Source organism: Dasypus novemcinctus, chromosome 21 (genome assembly GCF_030445035.2).
Source record: "Dasypus novemcinctus isolate mDasNov1 chromosome 21, mDasNov1.1.hap2, whole genome shotgun sequence".
NCBI classification, from domain to species: Eukaryota; Metazoa; Chordata; class Mammalia; order Cingulata; family Dasypodidae; genus Dasypus; species Dasypus novemcinctus.
The window spans coordinates 49,088,376-49,111,808 of NC_080693.1; the positions used below are offsets into that span (position 1 = coordinate 49,088,376).

At 40.4% G+C, this 23,433-nt stretch overlaps 1 protein-coding gene across 6 annotated transcripts in view; it reads right to left on the reverse strand.

The window, feature by feature from the left end:
* The window catches only part of ANKFN1 (ankyrin repeat and fibronectin type III domain containing 1), a 411,393-nt gene that overhangs the window by 72,474 nt on the left and 315,486 nt on the right, over positions 1 to 23,433 (reverse strand). For all 6 annotated transcript variants that reach the window (XR_011646850.1, XR_011646849.1, XM_058283928.1 and 3 more), the window contains exons 8-9: positions 5,020 to 5,117; positions 2,633 to 2,723 (exon numbers count right to left, since the gene is read on the reverse strand). Coding sequence is in view for 4 of the 6 variants with exons in the window: in XM_058283928.1 (XP_058139911.1) it covers positions 2,633 to 2,723; positions 5,020 to 5,117 (189 nt within the window). In the remaining 2 variants the exon portion in view is untranslated. The remainder of the gene's footprint in view (positions 1 to 2,632; positions 2,724 to 5,019; positions 5,118 to 23,433) is intronic.

Below are 23,433 nucleotides of genomic sequence, written 5' to 3' on the forward strand. Positions count from 1 at the left end.
GTCTATAAAAACACATTAAGGCCTTTTGTACAAATATTTTTAAAAAAGTTTTATAGCTTATTGGAACATATTACTAAATTTCCAATTACTGTGTCATGTTAGAATACATTGTCCACTGGTAAATATCTGAATACCCAGATATGTTACATCACAATGTCATACTATGTTTATAAATAGAACTAGAATGATTTTATATTGTTCTTTCCAAGTGATATGGCATGTCGGCAGCAGCTATAACCACTTATTAAGATTTCAGGTTTTTGCTACTTACCCCTGCTAACCAAACATGCCATTTTAGAAAGCATTTAGAATGCTATGCTAATTACCAATTAATAAGTGTCTCCTCCTAGTCCGGAACAACTGCTCTTGTCATTCTGCAGAGAGCTCTTCAAATGGCTGCTAGAGAGAGTGTCTGAAGAGAACTGGCAGTTTATAGAACCTGGACTTCTGACAGTTCATAAGCATCTGCTGATCAGGCTTTGTTTGATGCACCCATTTGGAGTGGGTTCTTCCCTGTTTCACTTTCAGGTCAATGGCCATTAGTTTTTTGTTGTTGTTGTTTATTTTTTTGCTTTTCTATCTCTTCTAGCCCTCCATCCCCAGTAACATATATTGAGGGATGGGTTCCCTTAGTGTCTTAATCTTGTAAATTCCAAGTTTGTGTTTCTGAAAAATCTTCAATGAGAAAGACCTCCAAATAAGAGTGGAATCATTAAGTCCTCAAATGTAGGGGGAGGCAGAGGCGTCAGAGAGCTCGACCTTGGGGGTCCAAGCTGACACTGTCTGACGTGACGTAGCTATCTGAATCCAGCAGAGACAGTGGTCAGGCATGTTGACTGGTTCTTAGCCTGCCGGTCTATCTGATAACAGGGCACTAAGTACCCCGGGATAGGAAACATGGTGGGGGATGGACCAATCCTGGCTCAAATCCTGGCTCAGCCATGTACCAGACCTTGTGCAAAGCTACGTCCTCTCTGAATTCCAATCTCCTTATTCATAGAGGAGGAGGGTAGTCTGGTGGTCAAGAACAAGGGCCATGAGTGCTTTCAGTAAATGTGTGATGTTGGACTCTGAATGTATACGCCTCTGTGTTAACAGTTCCCTCATTAGTAAAATGGGTTTATTAATAAGAACTACCTCATAGATTTGTCATGAAGATTAAATGAGTTAATCCATGTAAACTACTTAAACATACACATGAGTCTTATAAATGTTAGCTCCAAGGTTGACAGTGATGCAGATGATTATAATGATGTTTATCTATAAAACAGGGACAGCGGATGAAAGATTGTTGTGAAGATTGAGATACTGAACGTGAAAGCCCATAATATAGCCTACTTCACAGTTGATCCTGGCTAAATTATTGTTATAAAACTTGAAAAATATATAACATACAAGAAAGAAAAGTGAAAGCACCCATAATCTTACAACCCAAATAGCCACTGTTAAATTTTGATAGTTACACAACAGAAGCACATACCCAATATTAAACAGACGCACAGTTTAGATGTTATGTGGAAAAGCCATTTTGCATGATGATTTTACATAACTTATATTTAAGAATTTCTTTCACAGAAATTTCTAAATGCCATTTTTAGTGGCTGCATTTTTTTCTATGATATAGATATGTCAGACTTTATTTAACCATTAATTTACTATTGGATATTTGCTCTTCTCATTACACATGATATTATCAATAGCAGTGTGCATCTTTGTGCATGATCATGTGCATGCATTTCTGTTTCCTTAAGTTAGACTCCTAGATGTGTAATGAAGGGGTAAAAGGGCATGCATTTTCTTAAGAGAGTTGATTTGATATATAACGGCACATTTCTTTCCACAGAGAATGCAGCAGTTTGCACTCTCACAGAAGCATGATATCATTTTTAACTATCACATTAGTGAAGTTTTTTCTTAATGAAAATATAATTCAGAACAATAATCTCATTAGGTAGAAAAATCTATCACAGGATGTGTCTGAAGATGTTTGTCCTGGTTAGTGAAATTTTCTGGTTAACAGAGAGTTACCAAACACACCAGGCATCAACTATTAATCTTCAAATAATTAGAAGAGGCTTTGCTAGGCTTCTCAGCCACCATAAGAAATATTATAGATTATATTTGTAGGTCAGTGAGCCTGTTAAGTAAGAAAGCTTTTCTTCTAACAGAATGTCAGGTAAGAAAGGTTTGCTAGATACCATTCTCTTATCAGATCAATGTGGATGTTGCCACTCGTGGTGAGGAATGGAGAGTGGGCACTAAAGTGGCCGCACTCACTGGGCCATCTCACCCTATCACTGAAGCCCTGTGAAAGGGAGTCATCAGAGTCATCTACAGATGCTTGAGACTCCAAGACTAAGTGACCTTTGAAGATCACTCAGTTAATAAAATGTGAAATGGGATTCAAATTTGATCTTGCTGGTTCCAAATTCCTTCTCCTTTCATTCCACTGAGCTGCCCCCCAGGGGAACATTTCTCCAGGGGACTCATTCACTGTGTGGCCCAGAGTGCTGTCCTGAGGAGGGGTTGGTGGTCTCAACCAGTGGGGCAGGGAATGGCTGTGGCACCCGGAGGATGGAGTTGAAGTTGGAGCCTGTTGCCAGGCTGGAGAGGCTTCACAGCCACCACTTACTGGAAGGAGAGGCACAAGCTGGTGTTGTGGTCTGAGCAGGTCCCCATCCTTTCATGTTATAAGCTGAGACTTGAATAAAATACTGTTGACCCTGTAAAATATTGAAATAGAGAAAAAGATCCATCAGGCATTCTTTTCAATCAGTTTTACCCCAGAAGCAGATCCCTGCGCCTGATTAACTTGTCCACCCTTTTGGAACTCCACTGCCCATACTTAAGCTTTCTGGCTTTTCTTGACTATTACATTATCATAACCACATTTGGAGTGCCTTTCCTTTTTTTCCAGAATTGGAATATCATAATTATTTTCCTTGACAAAAAAAAAATTTATACCAAGTTTATAGTCACACAGTTTTACAATGTTTACCAAAAACAGCAACTCCCCATTCTCAATTCTTTGTCCTTATTTTCCCTCTCCAGAGGCAACCACCATTACCTAATTTAGCTAGGTAACTTGCTCTATAAAACTGACAAGTTATAATGAACACTTTTTCAGATTAGTACATTAAAGATCTACTTTATTCTTTTAGTGGCTATATAGTATTTCACTGTGGGCAATCTCCATTCTGTAATTAACCAATCTCTAACTGATGGACATTTAGATTATTTCCATTTTAACAATAAATAATGCTGCAATATTTATCCTTTAGTCAGTTGTTCAAACTGCTTTTTACTAACTCTTACATGTTACTTCAATTTTAAAGTCCTTACTAAAACAATGGCTTATGTTCTTAAATGTCTATTTTTTATGAAATTAAGAATTATGGAGTTGTTTTTGCTTGCTGATAATTTTTCAAGTGCTTTATATGATTTCATATTTTTGCTTTGTGAAGTTTTAAAAAGTGAAGTGAAAGAAACATTTAAAACTTGCATTTGATTCTAAATTGCTTGCAAAAACTGAAATGAAAAATGGTGCTCGAAATTAAAAAAAATAGTACATTTTTGTTGAGCTTTTGCTAGAGATTGAATACTATTTGCCTAACCATATTATGCATTTTTTTTTAAATATTAAAAAATGGGTTTCTATGCGCCTCAAGGTTATGGTAATTCTTTAAAAGTGCAAATCTACTTCCAGGCTTTTATATGATTAGAATAGTGTCTGTATTGACCTCATTGGGGAGCCAAGTGGAAAAACCTTAATTCTTACACAAGTTAGTTCAGATATTAGAGAATGTCTTTATGGAGAGTTTTCCATTTTTAATCACCATATGGCATATACTTTTAAGCAATGATAATTCCCTAGGATTCCCTTCCAGTCCTCTACCATCCTGGGAACTTTGGGATTGGGATTCAGTTTTCTGCTGAGATCCACTTTGGGGTGTGTGTGTTTGTTTGCTCTGATAATCCACAGTTTCAGCCCCTGGTGTAGATGTGTAATTAGGACTCAAAAAGCAGAATTCTGTGGCGGTGATCCAACCACCAAGAATTCTATTAGAATAAACAGGCTCAAACTTGAAGATCTGCAACCCAATCCAGTTTTTTAATGCTGGACTTCAGGATTATGCCTTACAGATAACTTTTAATTAACTAATATTTTAAAAACAACAATACTCCAAATTTCCCCCTTACCTCCTCTGTATGAGGGTCCTATGTTAATTACATGTATGTGTTAATTTTTGGAATTGGACCTAAAATACAGATATGATTTAAGTTTGTTTTTAAAAGATTTTGATGATCCATCTGTGTTGCATTTTAATTGTTTGAGGAAATACAGAGTCTGCTCCAGTTTGAACTTTTTGCATTTTTGGTATGTTCCACAGTTCCATAAAAAATTAGTATTTTAGTTTAGATTGGTTAAACAAATGAGCACAGTTTGTTCTAGGTTTTCATTCACAGTTTAAATTGGTTCAGGTTACTAAGAAATGTAGCTCCACCATATATAGTTTCTTTTTTGTGAAAGCAGATTTAAGCAGGGTTTTTCTTTTCTTTCTTTTTTTTAAATCAAGGGAAAAGGATTTCTCTCAGGAAATTGTGTGACTCCAATTGATGACTGATCTCAACCGAGGTTGTGGGGGTGAGGGTTAGATGAGGCTGTTATTTTTACCATCAGACAGGGGGAGTAAAAATTGGATCTCTCAGAGCCTTTGATCCCCCCGGAAGATTAAACTGTGATCCAGAAAGCAGCAGCTTTCAAGGCTTGCATGAGGCCAGTCTTTTTCTGATCTCCTTAGAACATGACAGTTTACAAAGTGGTTCATGCTGTCTACTTACTCCTTTGTAAGATTAAGATTATGGATACCAGACACATCATGCTTAACGAGTGGCAGTTGTTGCCAGAGGATGGGGTGTTGGCCGCTGCTTCCAGAGTAGACTTTCACTACCAAAGTCCCAACATAAAACCTCGGGGATGGGGAAATTGGAAGCCTAAGGGAATTATTTGGCATTTACCCTTGTAAGTCCAGTGATAGTGCATCTCAGAGTCTGCAGGTTATCCATGATTATTTCTCCAGCCAAAGGAGAAAAGTCTTTAGACAGGCTCCATTCCACTGGAAGGGGGTTGTTAGGAAGGGAATGAGGAGAGAGAGAGAAAGAGAGAGAGTGAGAGGAAGAACATCAAATTTAGTTATGTATCAAGAAGCACCATAGGAACTCAAGCATATAATCTCTCTCAAAAACAGCAATCTTTTCTCCTATTCCCAATATTGGCATATCTAACAATCACCCTTGGGTTGATGAGCCAGTTTCCAAGTACACAATTACTTTTAAAACAAGAAGGGATAAGAAGCAGTAATTCCAAACTGATTAATATATTCAATGACTTTTTTGTACCTCAGTAAATATACTGCAATGTTTTTAATGTGAGGTATAATTCATATTAAATATTTTGTCCATGAGACCATTGTTCTATGGCAAAGTATATATGGGAGTGTGCGTGCATGTGTGTATTTATATCTATATCTATGCATAAAGACACACACTCAGGTGCATTATGTATAAAAGTTCATTGCATACAAAAGATAAATTATTTAATGCATTGAGAAGTGATGGGTGGTACATTAGGATATTATCTTCTACTCATTCCCCAAGTCTTACTTCTGTCCCACCACTCCACTAAAAAATGTTCATTCACGGTTCTGATCACATTCCCATCCCAAATCAAGGAGCCTTCTTTTATTTCTCTCTGCATATTTGATGTCTCCTTCTGAAAACTTGCCCTTCCTCTTGCATCTCATACACGAGTCCTTTTGCTCTCCCTTGCCTCCCTGATCCCTTCTTCCAAGCTGTGTCATTGGTGCCTCATCAGGCCTGGTGTCTGGAGATCGTGGCTCTTCAAGCTTCCCTCCCCTTGGCATCCCCAAAGTGGGTGACCCTTCACAGCTAAAGCATCCCAGATCCAACACCCCGTTTTACCCTGAGACCATGCTCTTTTATAAAATTCTCCATTGGTTGAAAAAACCATGTGTAGGAAAGATGAAGTGTGCATCATCAATAAAAGGAGTCTAACGGGACTGTTTACACACAGTAGGGTTTAGCGGCAAGCCTAAAAGAAGCAGGAACGGAAGGGGCTCAAATCACACAAAAGACAAGGTCTCCGTGTACCTAAACATCATGATGACAAGCTATAGGGTTTGGGATTTAAATTACAACCTGTATGACACTTTAATATTTTCGAACAAAACCAAACCATCCCCAGATCCTACTGCTGCGTATGAGAAACACACTATTCTATTCCACTGCTTTTGAGTTGCTGACCCCTGCCTGCATCATCTTTTCCTCATTATGCTCCTTGGAATCTAGCTTGCTCTCCTCACTCCCTGGAAATTGCTCTCCTCACTCCCTGGAAATTGCTCTCCTCAAATTCCTAGTGCTTTATAATCAGCAATAGCCCCTTCTTGGAAAATCCAGCTATCTTTGGCATTCCCTGTTTGTTTTTTTTATAGCACTTTTTTTAAAGATTTATTTATGTATTTATTTCTCTCCCCTTCCCCCCCCCCTCCAAGTTTGCTCTCTGTGTCCATTCGCTGTGTGTTCTTCTGTGTCCGCTTCTATTCTTGTCAGCACCCAGGAATCTGTGTCTTTTTTTGTTGAACCATCTTGCTGCATCAGCTCTTTGTGCGTGCGGCACCACTCTTGGGCAGGCTGGACTTTCTTTTGCGCTGGGCAGCCCTCCTTATGGGGCACACCCCTTGCACATGGGGCTCCCATATGCGGGGGACACCCCTGCGTGGCACGGAACTCCTTGTTCGCATCAGCACTGCATGTGGGCCAACTCCACACGGGTCAAGGAGGCCGTGGGTTTGAACCCTGGACCTCCCATGTGGTAGGTGGATGCTCTATCCGTTGAGCCAAGGCCGCTTCCTGTTCCCTGTTTTTTGAAACCGTCTTTCCCTTGATTTCCACTGCACCCTGACTTCTGGTTCTCTGACCTCTTTGCTTCTATCCAGGATCTCTCTGGCTCCTCTTTGTCTTCTTCCTTTGGTATGATGTTCCTTGGGGCTTTGGTTTTTGGCACCCTTTCCACTCTGAATTCTCTCCCTTATCTACTTTAGGCCTTCAACTATGACTCTTAAATCTCTAATTCTAGGCCTACCCCCCCCCGTACACCTTAAATTCCTACATCTCCTCCTGGGTGTCCCTCAAGTATTTCTCTTAGCCCAAGTAAATTTCTCCTTGTTTTCTCAATTTTAGCTAGTGGCAATGCCCTATACCCAATCACCCAACCAGAAATCTCAGAAGGATCCTTACTTCCTGTTTTCCCTCAATTCCTCACAATCAGTTGATCACTAAACCCAGTGGGTTCTATCCTTAAAATATCTCCTCTAAATTCCCTTCACCACCACTCCCACACTGCAATTACCCTAGTTTAGGCCTTTACAATCATGAACATATAATCTGCAATAGTCTTCTAATTCATTTTTCTCTCCATGATTCCTCATCCTTAGGTATAATACTCTTATTATAGCCAGAAATATGGTTTTAAAAGCAGATCTGGCAGAGTGGGTGGTGTAGTTCAGTGGTTGAGTGCCTGCTTCACATGTAAGAGGTCCCGGGTTCACTCCCCTGTACCTCCTAAAAAAAAAAAAGCAGGGAAGTGGGCTTGGCCCAGTGGTTAGGGCATCTGTCTACCACATGGGAGGTCCGCGGTTCAAACCCCAGGCCTCCTTGACCCGTGTGGAGCTGGCCCATGCGCAGTGCTGATGTGCGCAAGGAGTGCCCTGCCACGCAGGGGTGTCCCCCATGTAGGGGAGCCCCATGTTCAAGGAGTGTGCCCCATAAGGAGAGCCGCCCAGCACGAAGGAAAGTGCAGCCTGCCTGAGGATGGTGCCGCCCACACAGAGAGCTGACACTAGATGACGCAACAAAAAGAAACACAGATTCCCGTGCCGCTGACAACAATAGAAGTGGACAAAGAAGAAGTTGCAGCAAATAGACACAGAGAACAGACAACGGGGGCGGGGGAAGGGGAGAGAAATAAATGAATAAATAAATCTTTAAAAAAAGAGCAGATCTAATTATTTCATTCCTTCATTTAAAATCTTATCTTCATGTTCAGTTGCTTTTGGAGTAAAATAAATTCTTAATAAGGCATTCAGGGCCTTTATGATCTGGTCTTGGTCTTGCATTATTAATCCTCATCTCTTGCTGTTTCCCAAAGGGAAGTCTCTGTCCTAGAAGTTCCTGTTACCTGATTTTTTTTTTTTCTTTTTTAAAGATTGATTTATTTATTTCTCTCCTCTTTGTGTCCATTTGCTGTGCGTTCTTCTGTGACCGCTTCTATCCTTATCAGCGGCACCGGGAATCTGTGTTTCTTTTTGTTGCGTCATCTTGCTGTGTCAGCTCTCCATGTGTGCAGTGCCATTCTTGGGCAGGCTGCACTTTCTTTCATGCTGGGGGGCTCTCCTTATCCTTACGGGCACACTCCTTGCGTGTGGGGCTCCCCTACGCGGGGGAAACCCCTGCGTGGCAGGGCACTCCTTGCACGCATCAGCACTGCACATGGGCCACCTCCACACAGGTCATGGAGGCCCAGGTTTGAACCGTGGACCTCCCATGTGGCAGGCGGATGCCCTATCCATTGGGCCAAGTCTGCTTCCTACCTGATTATTTTGTGCACTTTTCTGCTTCTGTCTTTTGTTCATCTTCCAATCTATGCTTGGTGAAACCCCATTCATCCTTTAAGAGCTAGAAAAACCAACTCTAATTTCCTTAGGAATAATTGATTAAATATACCTGTCTATGTGCTGCCAAAGCCCTTTATTCATACAGGAAGTACAAGAAGCATTACATTGTATTTTCATGCTTTATTGTATGAGTCTCTTTTCTTCACAGATTATGAGAATCTTGAGAACAGGAAAAGTGCACTCCATTTTTCCCCCCTCTCTAGTACCTGTGTCCATGCTTGATACATAGAGGGTGCTTACTACACATTTTACACATAAACATACATACATATATTATGCATGTGTGTATACCAGAATGGATTCATTTTTCCACGGAGATATTTTTTCCATGTGAATCTTCTCCCTTTGAAGCTCAGACTAGTTGTAAAATTTAATCAGAATCAAATGATTATCTATTAACTCTCAAGTCAGGTCTACATATCCTTACAAATACATATTGTAAAACATATATAATTTTAAAAATGTTTCATTCTGCTTATGGGCTACAAGCTATTTAAGAATCCAAGTCTCTGAAAGTCAAATTGGGGAAAAATCAGGGAATAATGTTGTACTTAATGCTAGCTCAAAAAAAAAAAAAAAAAGGAAGGATTGAGGAAGTTATTATGAACAAAACAAAATGAAAATCTGTGACAAATGTGCAAGGACATCTAGAAAAGCAAAAAATCTAGGAGCATTATGGAAATAAATATACCCTGGGATTGCATGGAGATATGCATGACTGATTGCTGTGGTGAAGCTCCAAGCTGATGATTGGGAATCAAGGGCTTCTGACTGACTCCCGGGTAAGAATTTAGGGTGAAATTGCAGTGGAAGACCTGGGGATTAGTCAGAACAATACGAGATTATTTGGTAAGAGATTAATTAAAAGTTGCTCAAAAATACAATCTTTACCATTTCTTAAGAAGCCACAGTTTATTTTTTGCCTAAGTCTGTTCATGTTCTATTGAAATGTGTTTTACAAAACATGTTTTACAAAACAACACAAAAACCAAATAGAAGTAGGTTTGTAAGGAGGTGTGGGCCTGCTCTGAGAGTTAATAGATGGTTTCAAGCATTTAAGTCTATGTTGCTAGAATAAAAATTAAAAGATAAAACACAGAACTGTATAACACAGTGAACCCTATTATAGAAGATGGACTATAGCTAATAATATAAGTCTAGGGATAGTCTTTCATTAATATAACAAATGTATGGCATTAACACAAAGTGTAAATAATAGAGTGGTATATGGGAAAAAATACACCTAATGTAAACTATGGATGGTCATTAATAGTACTATTTTAATAATCTTTCATCCAGTGTAACAAAGGTACCTACTGTTAAAAAAAATAGTACAATTATTAAAAAGTGCTATTGTTAACTGTGACAAATGTCCCACTCCAACGCTGTGTTGGTGGTGGAGCGGTATATGGGAATGTTGTATTTTATGCATGATTGGTCTGTAAACCCACACCTTCTTTAATTAAAAAAAAAAGAGTTTAATTAGTTTTTATAACACATCTGGATTTCAAAAGGGAAGTGCTGGAGAAGAAGATTCACATTGAAGGAAAGCATTCTCAGTGGTAGAGTGGGCAATCAATTCTGGGGCAACCAACAGTTTTCTTTCTCTCTATGACTTTTCTTGGATTGGTGGACTCCTTCAAGCATGAAGCCACAGAGAGAAGAAAGGAGCTTCTCATCATTTAAGGAATGAAGAAGGGAAACTGAACAGAAACTACTTTGAGAACTAACCGGGAGTTCTAAGATGGCAACTTAATCTCTCTGGAAAGTTGTGTGTAAGTTGTTTAAAGAATTAATATTAAAACCATGAAAAAAAGGACTGAAAAGTCTGCCCTAAAACCCTGAAGGTCTGGAGCTGTGTATATGAAGTTTTAAACTATATGAGACTTATAATTTTAGATAAAGATCAGGGCAACTGTTTCTACTTAGGTGTGGGAAACCGAAGCAGGGTTTATTCACACAATAGCCTAAAGCGGTTGAAAATTAGCAAGAAAGGTACCAGATAAAACTTAGGTGTTAGTATTTCTTAAAATTTGGCTCTGGCTCAAACTATGATTCATTATATTTATATCAAATAATTATGAGTGTTTAAATGTGATGCTTTGTTATTTTAATAAATTTTTATATAAATTTGAGAGATGTAGAGTCATTTGGGCAGAAAAGTTCTAGCTGAACTTCACCATTTTCCTGATGGCAACTATATAAATCACAGGTCAAAAGCTTAAGAAGGAAAAAGCTCTTGAACATCTGGCCTTGCCACCTGAAATCTACAAAGAAATGGGAAATCTTGTAAAATCAGAGATAATAGCAAAAATTCATGACTATAAGTGTTAGGGTGCATGCGCAGAAAATGTCTAAAACTTAGGCAAAATTCAGATCTTCTGGTGGAGACTGTGTGGTTAATAGTGCAAAGGTAAAGGCATCTGGCTCCAGAAGCCCACAGTCTCCTGGGAGAAAGCATCGCCTTCTGATCCCTCAGTTTTGGACTTTTCATAGCCTCAAAACTGTGTGATGGTTTGAAATTGTCTGTAACTCCAGAAAAACATGTTCTTAAATGTAATCCATCCCAGTGGGTGTGAGCCCATTGGATGAGGCTCCCTCAGGTGAGGTGTGGCCCACCTCATTCAGGATGGTCTCAGTGCTGTTACTAGAGTCCTTTATAAATGAAATGAAGACAGAGGAGAGAGACAGAGGAGACAGAGGAGAGAGGGGGGAGAGAGAGAGAGGAAAAGAGGCTCATAAGCAAAAGGCTCAAAGGAATGAAACCTGGAAGAGAAGGGAGAGACCAGCAGATGCTGCCAAGTGCCCTGCCGTGTGGCAGAGGAGACAAGGGCGGCTGGCAGCCAGTTTTCGGAAAGAAACCATCACCCTGACGGATGCCTTGATTTGGACATTTTCATCAAAACTAATAAATTCCCATTGTTTAAGTGAAGAAAAAAAAAAAGTAAAGACACAGTGCAGCAAAGTATAATTAATTCTATTCAACTGATTCAAAACGAAACAAAACTGTTATTGTCCAGGTTTTCCCTAAAATCTCAACTGCCTCAAAACCGAAAAAGTTATACTCTCCTTCCTCTTGCCCAGGCACCCTCCAAAGCATCCACTTTAGCCCCTCCGGTCACTTGATCTTTCAACATCAAGGTCATTCTCCTGTTGTTTTCTCTCTTGGTGTGTCCTCCTCTTCTCAGAAAACTTCTACCTCATCATCCAAACAGACCCAGTTAAAAGTAATGTCCTTTCTGAAGCTTTCCCTGGCTTTTCATACAGATGATATTGCTCCCTCGCCAAATTTCCCATAGTGATTTTACTATGCCTCTTCTGTGGGGTTTTGCCTGATGGTTTTGTATTTATGTTTTGAGAGCTCTGTCTCATCTGCAGTCTATAAGCTCCTTGAGAGCAGGGGCCATGTCTGGTCAAGACCAGCATCCAGTGCGCTTTTCACAGACCCTGACACAGAGTAAACGCCTCCATAAATGCTGGCTGAATTGAATACTTAATCCTTGACTTCTGAATGCTTACTGTGTAAGATCAATAGAAATCTGATGTTCATACTAGAGTACAAGAAAACTGTCAGAATGGAGAAAAATATGATCATAAATGGAATGGAAGTGGCTTATTAAGCTGCCCAGCCAGTAGTTGAGATGGAGACCAATTCCTGGCCTCCAGATTCCCAGCATCTTGTGCTTTTCACTTGTCCACACCGCCTCCCAGGAACCAAAAAAAAAAAAAAAGTTTATTTCCCATTCCCTATCAGCACTTCTATGGAACCAAAACAGCATTCTTACTGGCCACACTCACCCTGGCGCCTTAGCTAATGAACGGAATTTGGCTAGACTGCCCAGCCCAGCACCAGAGCATTATGAAATCTTCCACTGATCCATCTAATTGTGCAGTTTCTAACCTTTCAGGCCAACCATAGCACAAGAGGAAGAGAAAGGGAGAGGGACGTGCCGAGAAACCCAAAAAGAGATCAAATACAGTCATTTCTAGAGATGAGAAGATGTGTCTTGCTGAAGCATGAACCCACTCAACACTTGTGGGTTTTAAATAAGGAACTGACGTGAAAACTCTGGATCTGGGAAATCTGTTTAGCTCTGGCAAAATACAGGGTCGGAGCTGCTTGCATTTTTTATTTTAAATTCCCTTGGTAGTCCTAGAAGCAGGGGCATGCATTACTTTCAAACAAGAATCTTTATTGTTTGCATAGCACACAGTCTTCCAGTTAATTAGAAAAACATTTTTTTTTCCCCTAAATTAAATTTCCCTAGAAAAACAATGATTTAAATTAAGGGCAAAAAGCTCCCCCCCCTCCCCCTTTTTTCCTTTTCGAACACTCGGAAAGCCTTCCTGTACCCACTACTGATTGAAAGTCAAATGGATTCAGAAGGCTATGTTCATTTATCTTTTGTCAAGTTCTGCCATCCATAAAAAGAATATGGGCCTATCTGTGTACAACGTGCACTATCTCAGTATTGCCTGCCAAATGATAGAGGTATGCAGAGACAGATAGAAAGGAGAAATACGAAAATGTTCAGGTCTTTGAAAAGTACGTAAGCACTATAAGTAGCCACGAAAAATGTCTGCCTCACAGTTTGATTAATTTACATCTTTAACTGCCTTCTAATAATTCATCCCATGTGGCTCTTACCTAAATTTAATCTCTCCCTTGACTCTCTTGGTTTTCTAAATGAAAAGTCTTGTCATTTTTATTATTCTTCCTATCAATAGTAGTTCTCCCTTTCCTTGCCTACCACAGTGCTTTACACACGCTAGGGGCTCATGAAGTGTTTGTTGAATGAATACCCGTCTTCCAGAGGCCAGCTGCTGCAGTCTTCAAAGAGCTTCATCTCTCATGCACTTCTTTGGATGCTTAAGCAGGCATGCCTTTAAAGAAACTTTTTCAGTTATTTCTGCAGTTTGGAGATGAAAAATTGGAATAATCTTTTTAAATGGAGTTTGGGAGTATATATACTCCCCAAATCCAGATTAAGCAGAAAACTTTTTTTCCCTTTTACTCTCCTTAGGAGAGTCATTTATTGATTTTCCTAGAATGTTAAACTGACAGTTGGGAAAGCCTCAGGTTTACTACAAAGTGCAGAGTGCAAAATCTGCTCATAATTTCACATCTAAGACTAGGTGGTGAGATAGGGTGGCTTTTAGAGATAGCACAAATAGGGAGGTGGAGGGAGTCAGACCTGCCCCAGATCTACCTTGGATGGAATGAATGCATGTGGTTCATGAGAGCTCATCGTTAAAATTTAAGGAATTTTGTGGGCTGCCACCATTAAAAATGGAATTGTATAACTTAAATCAAACAAATTATATTTAAAACAAAGACAGTATATGCTCAAACTTATCACTACCTATTTCACTACATCTTATTGTTATCTAGCCTCTTGGGGTTATGGACATCGAATGTATCCATTTTTTGTAAATATTTAATACTACATAATGGCATAGTGCTGTGTATCTCTTCCCAATTCTGTGTTCAGTGACATTATGTTGGTAACTTGAATTTGGCCATAGTGGAATATTTACACCATAGAAATTGGCTAATGCTATTGGATCAGGGTTTGATTTATTATTTTGAAAATGGTTTAGACCAGGGGACAAACTACAGTTTCCTAGGTCACATCCAGCCCATGGACTGTTTTTGTATGGCCCAGGAGCTAAGGATGGTTTTTACATTGTTAAAGGGTTGGGAAAACACAACGAGAACAACAAAGAAGAATATGTGTCAAAGACCATACATGGCCCAAGAAGTCTAATATCTTTACTAATATATTTACTCTTTTTTTAATTGTCTTTTTTTTTAAAAAAAGAGAAATGGATCGCATAAAATGTTACATTAAAAAACATAAGAGGTGTCCATATCCAACCCCCCCAATACACCCCCTGCCCCTCCCACATCAACATTCTCTTTCATCAGTAAGGCACATTCACTGCATTTGGTGAATGCACCCTGGAGCACTGCCACACTGCATGGACGATAGTTGACATTGTAGTTCAGACTCTCCCCAGTCCATCCAGTGGGTTATGACAAGATATACAATGTCCTGCTTATGATCTTGCAGTATCATTCAGGACAACTCCAAGTCCCAAAAATGCCACACCTCTTCCTTCCTCTCCCTGCCCTCAGCAACTCCCGTGGCCACTGTCTCCAAATCAATGATATTTACTCTTTTACAGGAGAAATTTGCTGATCCCTGGTCTAGACTTAAGAGAGTGATGGAAAAAATGTTAATAATACAGATTAAATTTAGAAGTATCTGTAGTTCTTTCATTGTAAATTGCACAATAAATTTCCAGTACTGGAAAACTATTATCTGATTCAACTAAGAAGTTTCTTCCATCACTGATGAAAGAGTGAAGTTTCAACATAGGTCTTTGTTGTTCTGCTTTTGTTTTACTTTGTTAAAGTAAATGAAAATGTCAACCAGCATTTACCTGGGAACTATAACTTGTTTGTTAATCGCTCCTATAGGTTGGCTACGGATTTAAAAGTTCTATAAAAATCAACAAAAGCAATACTCTATATAGAATTTACTGTAAAGAGATTGAATATTTCATTATTATTCTTTATAAATTGTGTGCCATGCATAATTTTTATCAGTAAAGTTTACAATAAATTCATATGCATATATGTGTGTATATATATATGCATTTCCCCCCGAGAGCCTGCATACTACTAAATAAATGCTAGCTGATTACTCAGTGGGCCTTGGAGAGGTAGGTGGGTATACTCTGAAGAGCAGAGTAGAGAGAAGGTAAGTAGATTTTTTAAGAATCAAGAATGAGGTCCTTAAACCCTTCAGGAGGCAGGAGCAGACTAGTGAGGGACGCTGGGGTGGAAGTTCAGTTCCCAGGCAATCTCCACGCAGGCGGGCTGGGCAGGGCCTGGGTAGCAGCAGTATCCAGGAGCCCTGAATCGGTCCTTCCTGCCAAGCCAGGGCTGGCCCAGGAACTGGTGCAGGACACTCACTGAGACCTCAGAACTATGAAGCCTAGTATCTGACCTTTTACAGGAGACGTCTGCTGACTCCTGGCTAGAAGTGGATCTGACTGAGCAACCACCATAGCAGTCAGGGGCCAGCAGGTGGAAACATAAATATTGGTGGCACACAGGGCAGGATGCAGCCCAATCCTGTATTCCTAAAGGCCTGAGAGGTCTCCACAGCCAAGTAGGATTATCTGGGCTTCATCATTATTATATTTTATTATTATGTTTTATTTTTAATAGCATTTCACACGTTGCTATCATGTTTATTTTGTGATTCCTTAGGCTTTATGAATGACACTTTTAGGACATGATAGATTGAAGATAGACACACAGGTCACTAATTCACACAAACTCCTTCACTTTTTTTTCCTTGGTACACTTATGCTTGAGCTGTAGGATGTCCATATAGATTTTCAGTTGCTTTAAATTAAATTTTCAAAGAGCAACTGTCCAGATCACGTTTCTTTTTTCCATTAAAGAAGCACACGCTTTTTAAAGGCTGCAATGGATGTATTAAGTAGCTGAATAACAGCGAGGACACAAAACCAAGCAACAGTTAGGGATGAGTCAGCGGGGGCTGCTGGCCTCGCCTCCCCAGAGAACAGGCAGCACTGACACCTCTTCCCTGGGGTAAGAGCTCCCCTTCTGAGGAAGCTGCCTGGCATTCAGAGGCTTTTGTTTTGTGTCGTATTCAGGTGAATGATGCACTTGTTGCCTGAAGGGAGAGTTTTGGAAAGCTACTTTATATCTCTAAAGGATACAAAACAGGGAAAGCACAGGATCCATTCTCTGAGTTATACACACAAGGTCCAAGATATCTGGCCAGTTCATAGCTTTCTGAATCCCGTTGGGCCCTCACAGAATCAAAATAACCAGCCACAGGGACAAAGGCCACAGAGTTCCAACTTTCCTGCCGCAGGACAGTCTTCATTCAGAGAGAGGCGCTCTAACTATTCGGCTTTCCTTTCCTTCCCTGATGGCACCCCGTTTCAACATCCCGCTTTCCTCCTTAACTAGTTCATCAACCCGCTGAGGGCAGGATCCATGCCATATCCATCTTTGGACACCGACTCCTACTCTCTCTTGTTGAAGTACGGAGCAGGGGCGTAGCCTGGGAGGGTTTGACTTATGTACGAATATTAATAGAGAGGACTGTCTTCACAGTTCCATCATGAACACAATGTAGCCCCCTTAGTTGGGCATTTAACCTAATTTCTTACTTATTTCACACTTCTCTTGGCAATTACTCTGTGCTCCTGATAAGGGAAACTAACATGTAATGCAAATCTACCAGGTTCTTGCACAGGCAATTTCATTTATTTTTTACACTATTCCTGCAAGATATGCTAAGTCATCCTTTCGATAATTACATTCATTTAACAACGGCAGAAGTGAGAATTAAAGCCAGATCTATCTGACCCCCAAATTCACCTATAACTTCTTATTGAGCCTGGAATGACGTTCCTCATCTTTATCCTGGTCTATAACGCCCCAGATCATTTTCTAGGCCTTCTCTATCTTCTACCTTCAGCTTCATTGTGTCCACCTGTTTTCTTTCTCTGTTTCTTAGATCCTCAAACATGTCATGCTCCTCTTTTTTTCAGGAAATTCACACATACTGTTTCTTTTGCTAGAAATGTGCTGCCTCCTTCTTTCTGCCTTTCTTTCCATTAGTTATTTCTTCCTTATCCCTCAGCAATTGGTATAAATATCACTTCTGCAGATAAGCCTTTCCTGATCGTCAAGATACCATTAGGTCCCTGTTATATCTCTGAAAGCACCAAATACCGTTCCTTTGTAGCCCAGCAAACTTCCTATTTATGCGTTTATCTCTTTAGTCCTGTAAGCTCTATGAGGGCAATGACTATGTCCATCTTATCTACCACTACTTTCCCCAGCACCTAGCATATGACACAACACATGGTAGAACAATAAATACTGAGCAGAGTTTAGATCATTGATCAGCCAGATTGTAGAGGCCCCTGGCCTCGAGGATCTTACAGTTTAACTTTACTGTCTTTTTTTTTTTTTAAACAGATGAGTAAAGGAGGTTTAGAGAGGTCAAGTGTATCTGAGCCCAAAGTTCTTTCCCCTTCACCAAGCAACCACTTGGGTAACAAGTCACCTTTCCAGCCTGCTGCCTCTCCCACTTGAGTCAAAAATATACTCAAGTGAATGGTTCAGGCTCCTTCAACTCTAGGTCATTTTCTCTAATCTCCCAGAGTCACTTTATCTGTTTCCCAGGAGAACCGTGACTAATACACATGGTCTACAACAGGGGTCAACCAGTTACAAACTGCAGGCCAAACTTGACCCACCACCTGTTCTTGTACGGCTTGCAAGCTAAACCTGGTTTTTACATTGAAAACAAAATAAAAAGAAGACTAATATTTTGTGACACATGAAAATTATATGAAATTTAAATTTTAGTGTTGATAAATAAAGTTCTATTGAAAATAAAGTCCTGCTCATTCATTTACTTATGTTCTCAATGGCAGAACTGAATAATTGCAATAGAGACCATAGGAACTACAAAGCCCATTACCTGACCTTTTACAGGAAAAGTTTGCTGACTCCTGGTCTAGAAGGAGTCATGAGCTAGGTCCTACCAGCTTCTTCAAAAACGCCTCTCCTCTCATTCTCCCTTTTATCCCTTTTATCCATTTTGTTTCATTTCTATTTTCTGTTTCTCTAACTTACCTACCAAGTTATTTCTACCAAGCTCATTCATGCCTCTTATTCTAATACATTATCCTATTTTATTTTAACCACTTAGCACTAGTGGGAGTTGTCTTGTTTATTTATTAGTTTACTTGTTTACTGGAGAAACCGTGAGCTCCATGAGCTTGTCTCTGCTGCCTCCCACCCCGTACTGTGTCCCTAGAGCCTAGAACAGAGGCACTCAAACATTTTGCATTAAATGAGCAAATGAACATTTTATCTTCCCTGTAAGTTCTTCAGAGCAGATCCCGTGTTGGACTCATTTTTGTATCTCTCATAGTAATAATCATCATAGACTGTTCTTCATATGGAGTAATAGTTCCTAAATAGCCATTGAGCGAGTAAAATGCCAGTCACTCCTCCCTCCTCCTAAGGCAAGGTGAGAGCACACTTGTCAGCTGACCCTGGGGAAACAATGACATGAGCTGCATCTTTTTGTTGTTGTTGCCTCATCTGCACCCCCCTGTTTTGGAGCACATTTTAAGGTAGGGCCGTGGAGTCCAGGATAGTTCTCAGAACACAGTTGGGATGGGAACATCAAGTGCCCAACTGAAGGGTATTTTTAGTTGATCCAGTTTTCTGAAAATAGTAAAGAACCAATGGCAAAGCATAGAGCTGTCAGTTTTTCCTAAGAAAACCGCTCTATTTTTTTTTTAAAGGTTATGGATCACCTTTTAAGAGATGACATGTACATAACGTTATGAAAAATAAAAGGTAAGAAGAAAATCTGAATTAAATGAAAACAAATAGTGGTTAATAGAAAGCTAATGCTCAGTGATCGTTGGAGGATCCTTTTAAGATTTTTTGAGACCCCATGCATAAATATTTCATTTAATCCTCATAACAATCCTATATGGCAGGTAATATTTTTCTCATTTCATATATGAGGAAACAGGCTCTAAGGTTTTAAATAACCAGCTCAATGCCCCACAGATGGTTATTGTGGAGTCAGGATTTGAACTCCTGTCTGGATTGTCTGCCTCTCAAGTCCTTATGGGAATAAAGTGATCAATGGACTAACAGCCAGTCTTTTTGGCTAGAGGAAATTCAAACTGTGAAAAGCTTGCAGAAAGTCTTTGCAATACTTGATTCCTGCTGAGAGGAGCAAAGGCAGGGGCTACGGGTTCTGCCAGGGCCAGAGTTGTCTCCAGTACTGTGATTTCCTTGTTGTGGTTTCAAGAGGGGGGATGGTGGGGGCAATGACCACTGAGCAGAACAGGGCATTGTACTGATGCTGGGAGCTGTGAGTCTCATGAAGGTGTTCTGTATTTTCATGTCAGCTCCACGTGGCTGTGGTGGCCAAGATAAGTACTGATTTAAAAAAAAAATAAACAGCAATGTAAATAGTTACAGAAGACTGGTGTAAATTGCTGGCACCTAATTTGAGCCTGGTTCATGTTATGTAACCTTACTGGTGCCAAGTTGTCCTCCTCCTCCCACCTTCAATAGCCTACTCTGAGCCTTCCCGGGGGCTCAAATAAGGCCCAGACCTTTTTTCACCTGTTTCTCTCTCCTCTGACTGGAGACCAAGCTGAGAGATAGATGGAGTGCCTAGGAACAAACCAACTCCTAAGAAGGAGCTGTTCCTCAGGATCTAAAGGAATTTACGAGAATGAGAATAAATAAATTAGTCAATAAGAAAGAAAGAACCAGACCACCTTGGGAGCAGCCAGCCACAGTCTTGCTCCCTCTGTGTCTCACCAAGGGGAATGTGCTGTTTGGGGAGCTTTGCTTTGGTATTTGTTTTCACATTCTACTGTAAATTACTCAACAAGGTGCCTTATTGATCCTGAAAATCCAATCTTTCGATTTTTCCCATCAAGGCAAGAAGAAGCCTTGCACAGCTTCTCAGAGAGAAAAAAGAGCTTTGTTTTCCATTCCCAGCTCAGCTTCTGCTTCTGTGTGGATGATCACACAGCACAAGCTTCAATATATTCATATGGGAGTTCTTTTCTTGGGGGTCCACAGACTCCAAACGGGCTTCAGGGGTTCCTATTTTAAGTAACATATGTGCACCCCCCTCAGCCCATCCAGATCCCTATAAAAAGATTTTTGAGCATCATCATGTGCAATATATATCCTTGCTGGAGCTATTTGAAGGATCTAATTTCTTCTCCTGGGCTAGTGTTATAGTTATCTCTACGTTATGTGTTGCCTTTGGTTTCCAGATTTTCACTTACACGTTACATTTCTAAACTTTCACATTCACGAAACACAGATGAACGGTAGTTTGGTCATTAATGTTGAGTAGTTTCCAGCTCATTTGCTTGACTGCATTTTATCTTGATCCCATGAGAGCCACTGGCATATAGCAGTCGACCAATAAAGATTTCTTAATTGAATGAATCAAATTAAATAGGATGTTAGTAAGGAATCTTTATCACATTCACAGGAAAAATGGAAGAGCAAGACTTAATTTTGAAAACATTCAAAATTGGTTGGGGAAGTGGGGAGGAAAGGAGCTTTTCAGATTGTGAAAAGTCTGTCCCTTCAAAACACACCACGGCTGGACTGGGAAGTCATTGGCACTGTTTACATCCGGGGAATGAGGTATTGGGCCATAGAGAGAGGGAAAAAGAATTATGTGGACTTACTGGAGGGAAACACACAAAATTAGTTCTCAACAAATAATATTTGTATTTATTAAATTTTGTATCTATTTTTCTAATATTCCTGTTTTTCAGCTGAGGAAGCAGGTCTCTAGAAAGATTTTGGGTCCAAAGTCATCAAACTAATTGCTGTCCTATTCGGGACAAGAAATCAAATCCAACTTTAAATCTAGTGTTGATTGGCTGGTTTATCACAAGACTTTTCCTGATCCCCTACTGGGGTACAGACACTGTAGAGTGCTGGGGATACAAGTATGAATACAGCCTGATCCTCGTCCTCAAGAAAATCACAGCCCAATGGTAGAGACAGAGAAGTCAATAAATGATTATAGTATGATATGATGAGTGCTTTCATAGAAGCAAAATCAGGGTGGGGGAACCCTCCACAGTCTGGGGAGGGGCTGGCTAGGAAAGGCTTCCTGGGCTAGTTGGCCCCTAGCAGAGTTCTGCAGGATGTGCAGTCATTTGCCAAGGGAAGAGGTTGGTTAGAAGCAGTCTAAGCAGAGGATGCTGCATGTGCAAAGGCACAAAATCATGGTGTGGTCACGGAATTGCAAGGTGATTACAGGACACAGGAGCAGAGGCGAGGTGGGATGGGAGTGTGACTTGAGCCAGGGAAGCAACTGGGCAAGGAGGCAGGAACTCCATGCCATGCTAAGAAGTGTCGGCGCTATTCTGAAGGCCTTTGGGAGCCACTGAAAAATCAAGCCGTTATGTGGTCAGATTTGTATTTTAGAAAGATCAGTCATGCAGCTTTTGGAAGAAAAATTGGAGAGGGGCAAGGCTGTGTCAGGGAGACCAGAAAGATACTGGCACCATGATCTGTGCAAGATGTGAAACCAGCTCAGGACCATCATTATCTTCACTCTTTATGAAAAGAAGGAAACTGCCTGACTTCCTGTTACCCACCCAGAGACAGCATTTCCTATTCATTGAAGCACATGTAAGCCAAATTTTCATGTAAACCCAAATATTTGGTATCCCAAGTTCTCACAGGAAATAGTAAGTACGTGGGTTCAACTTTTTTAAAAAAATTAATCTATTAGCAACACTGCATACTTAAAAATTTCCAAATCAAATATCATGGTCATATCAAAAACCATGCCCCCTCTCCAGGTATATATAACTGGTCTTGGCTTTAGTCAAAGTTCAATTGCAAACACTAATAAAAACATTGACATCTCATTGTTCATTTAATATTTATGTAGCTGTCTCCATTTCAATTTTACACATTCGAAACTTCAGAGCTGGTTGGATTGGAGGTGAGCTGAAATCCCCTTTGACAGTAGGTTTTTTCAGGGGGATGCTTTCATCCTTAAATAACTTTCAAAACAACACTCAGATCGTGGCAAGAGATCAAAGAAATTCTCTGCTGCCACGGGGGCTGCTGAAACTGTTATTTCCCCCACGAAAGTTCTCCTTTTGCGGGGAAGAAAAGGAGATCAGCCTTATAAGGGATTGGAGCAAACGCTCCTCTAGGCAGAAGCTGACCCAAGCCTGCCAGATGTACATTCAGACTTTGGCTCCTCTTGGGGCATCCAGGAGAGAGAACCAGGGGAGGAAGTTAAAGGTAGGTGCTGGCCATTGCAGAAATAACACCTGGCACTTCTATCATGCTTCAGCTTGCAGCACCCTCTTCCACACATTATCTCATTTGATTTTTACAACAACGCTGGAATTCATCTTCTCCATTTTGGAGGTGAGGGTGCAGGGTCTAAAAGACTGCATGTGCTGTCCAAGGCCACACCCTGGGAATGAATGGGAGAGGCTGTTTGGGCTCAAAATCCAGGGCCTCTTTCCCCACAGTTTTAATGAAACTTCAGCATGTATTCAAAGATGAGGAAAACAGTAGCTGCAGAGAAGGGTTCCTAGGAGTACACAAGCTCATAAGTTTTGATTTTAAGGAAGCCTGAAGAGAGGCCCAGGATGCCCCCTGAGTCTTCAATTAACCATCAGGTGAAGGCAGAGCTCTGTTGCCAGCTTGAATTCACAATGCAGGGTGGAGGACGTTAGGCATTTTAAGCCCAGTGGGCTTGCACCCCAATGCACCCAACCACTCCCTGCGGGGCCCTGGGAAAACCTCTATATTTTCATTTAGAAGGCTTGTGATCCCAGTTCCTTCAAGTGCAAAATTCTAGGGTCAAATTCTTATTGCTCAGGCTCTTCGCATTCAATAATAGTAATTCCTACATTTTAACGACAATTTCAATTTAAAAGCAACTTCATATTCAGATACATTTCAGTGCTGTTAATTGCATTCACAATGATGTGCTACCATCAGCACTAACCATTACCAAAACATTTTCATGATTCCAAGTGGGAGCCCTGTCCATTTTAAGTCTTGACTTCC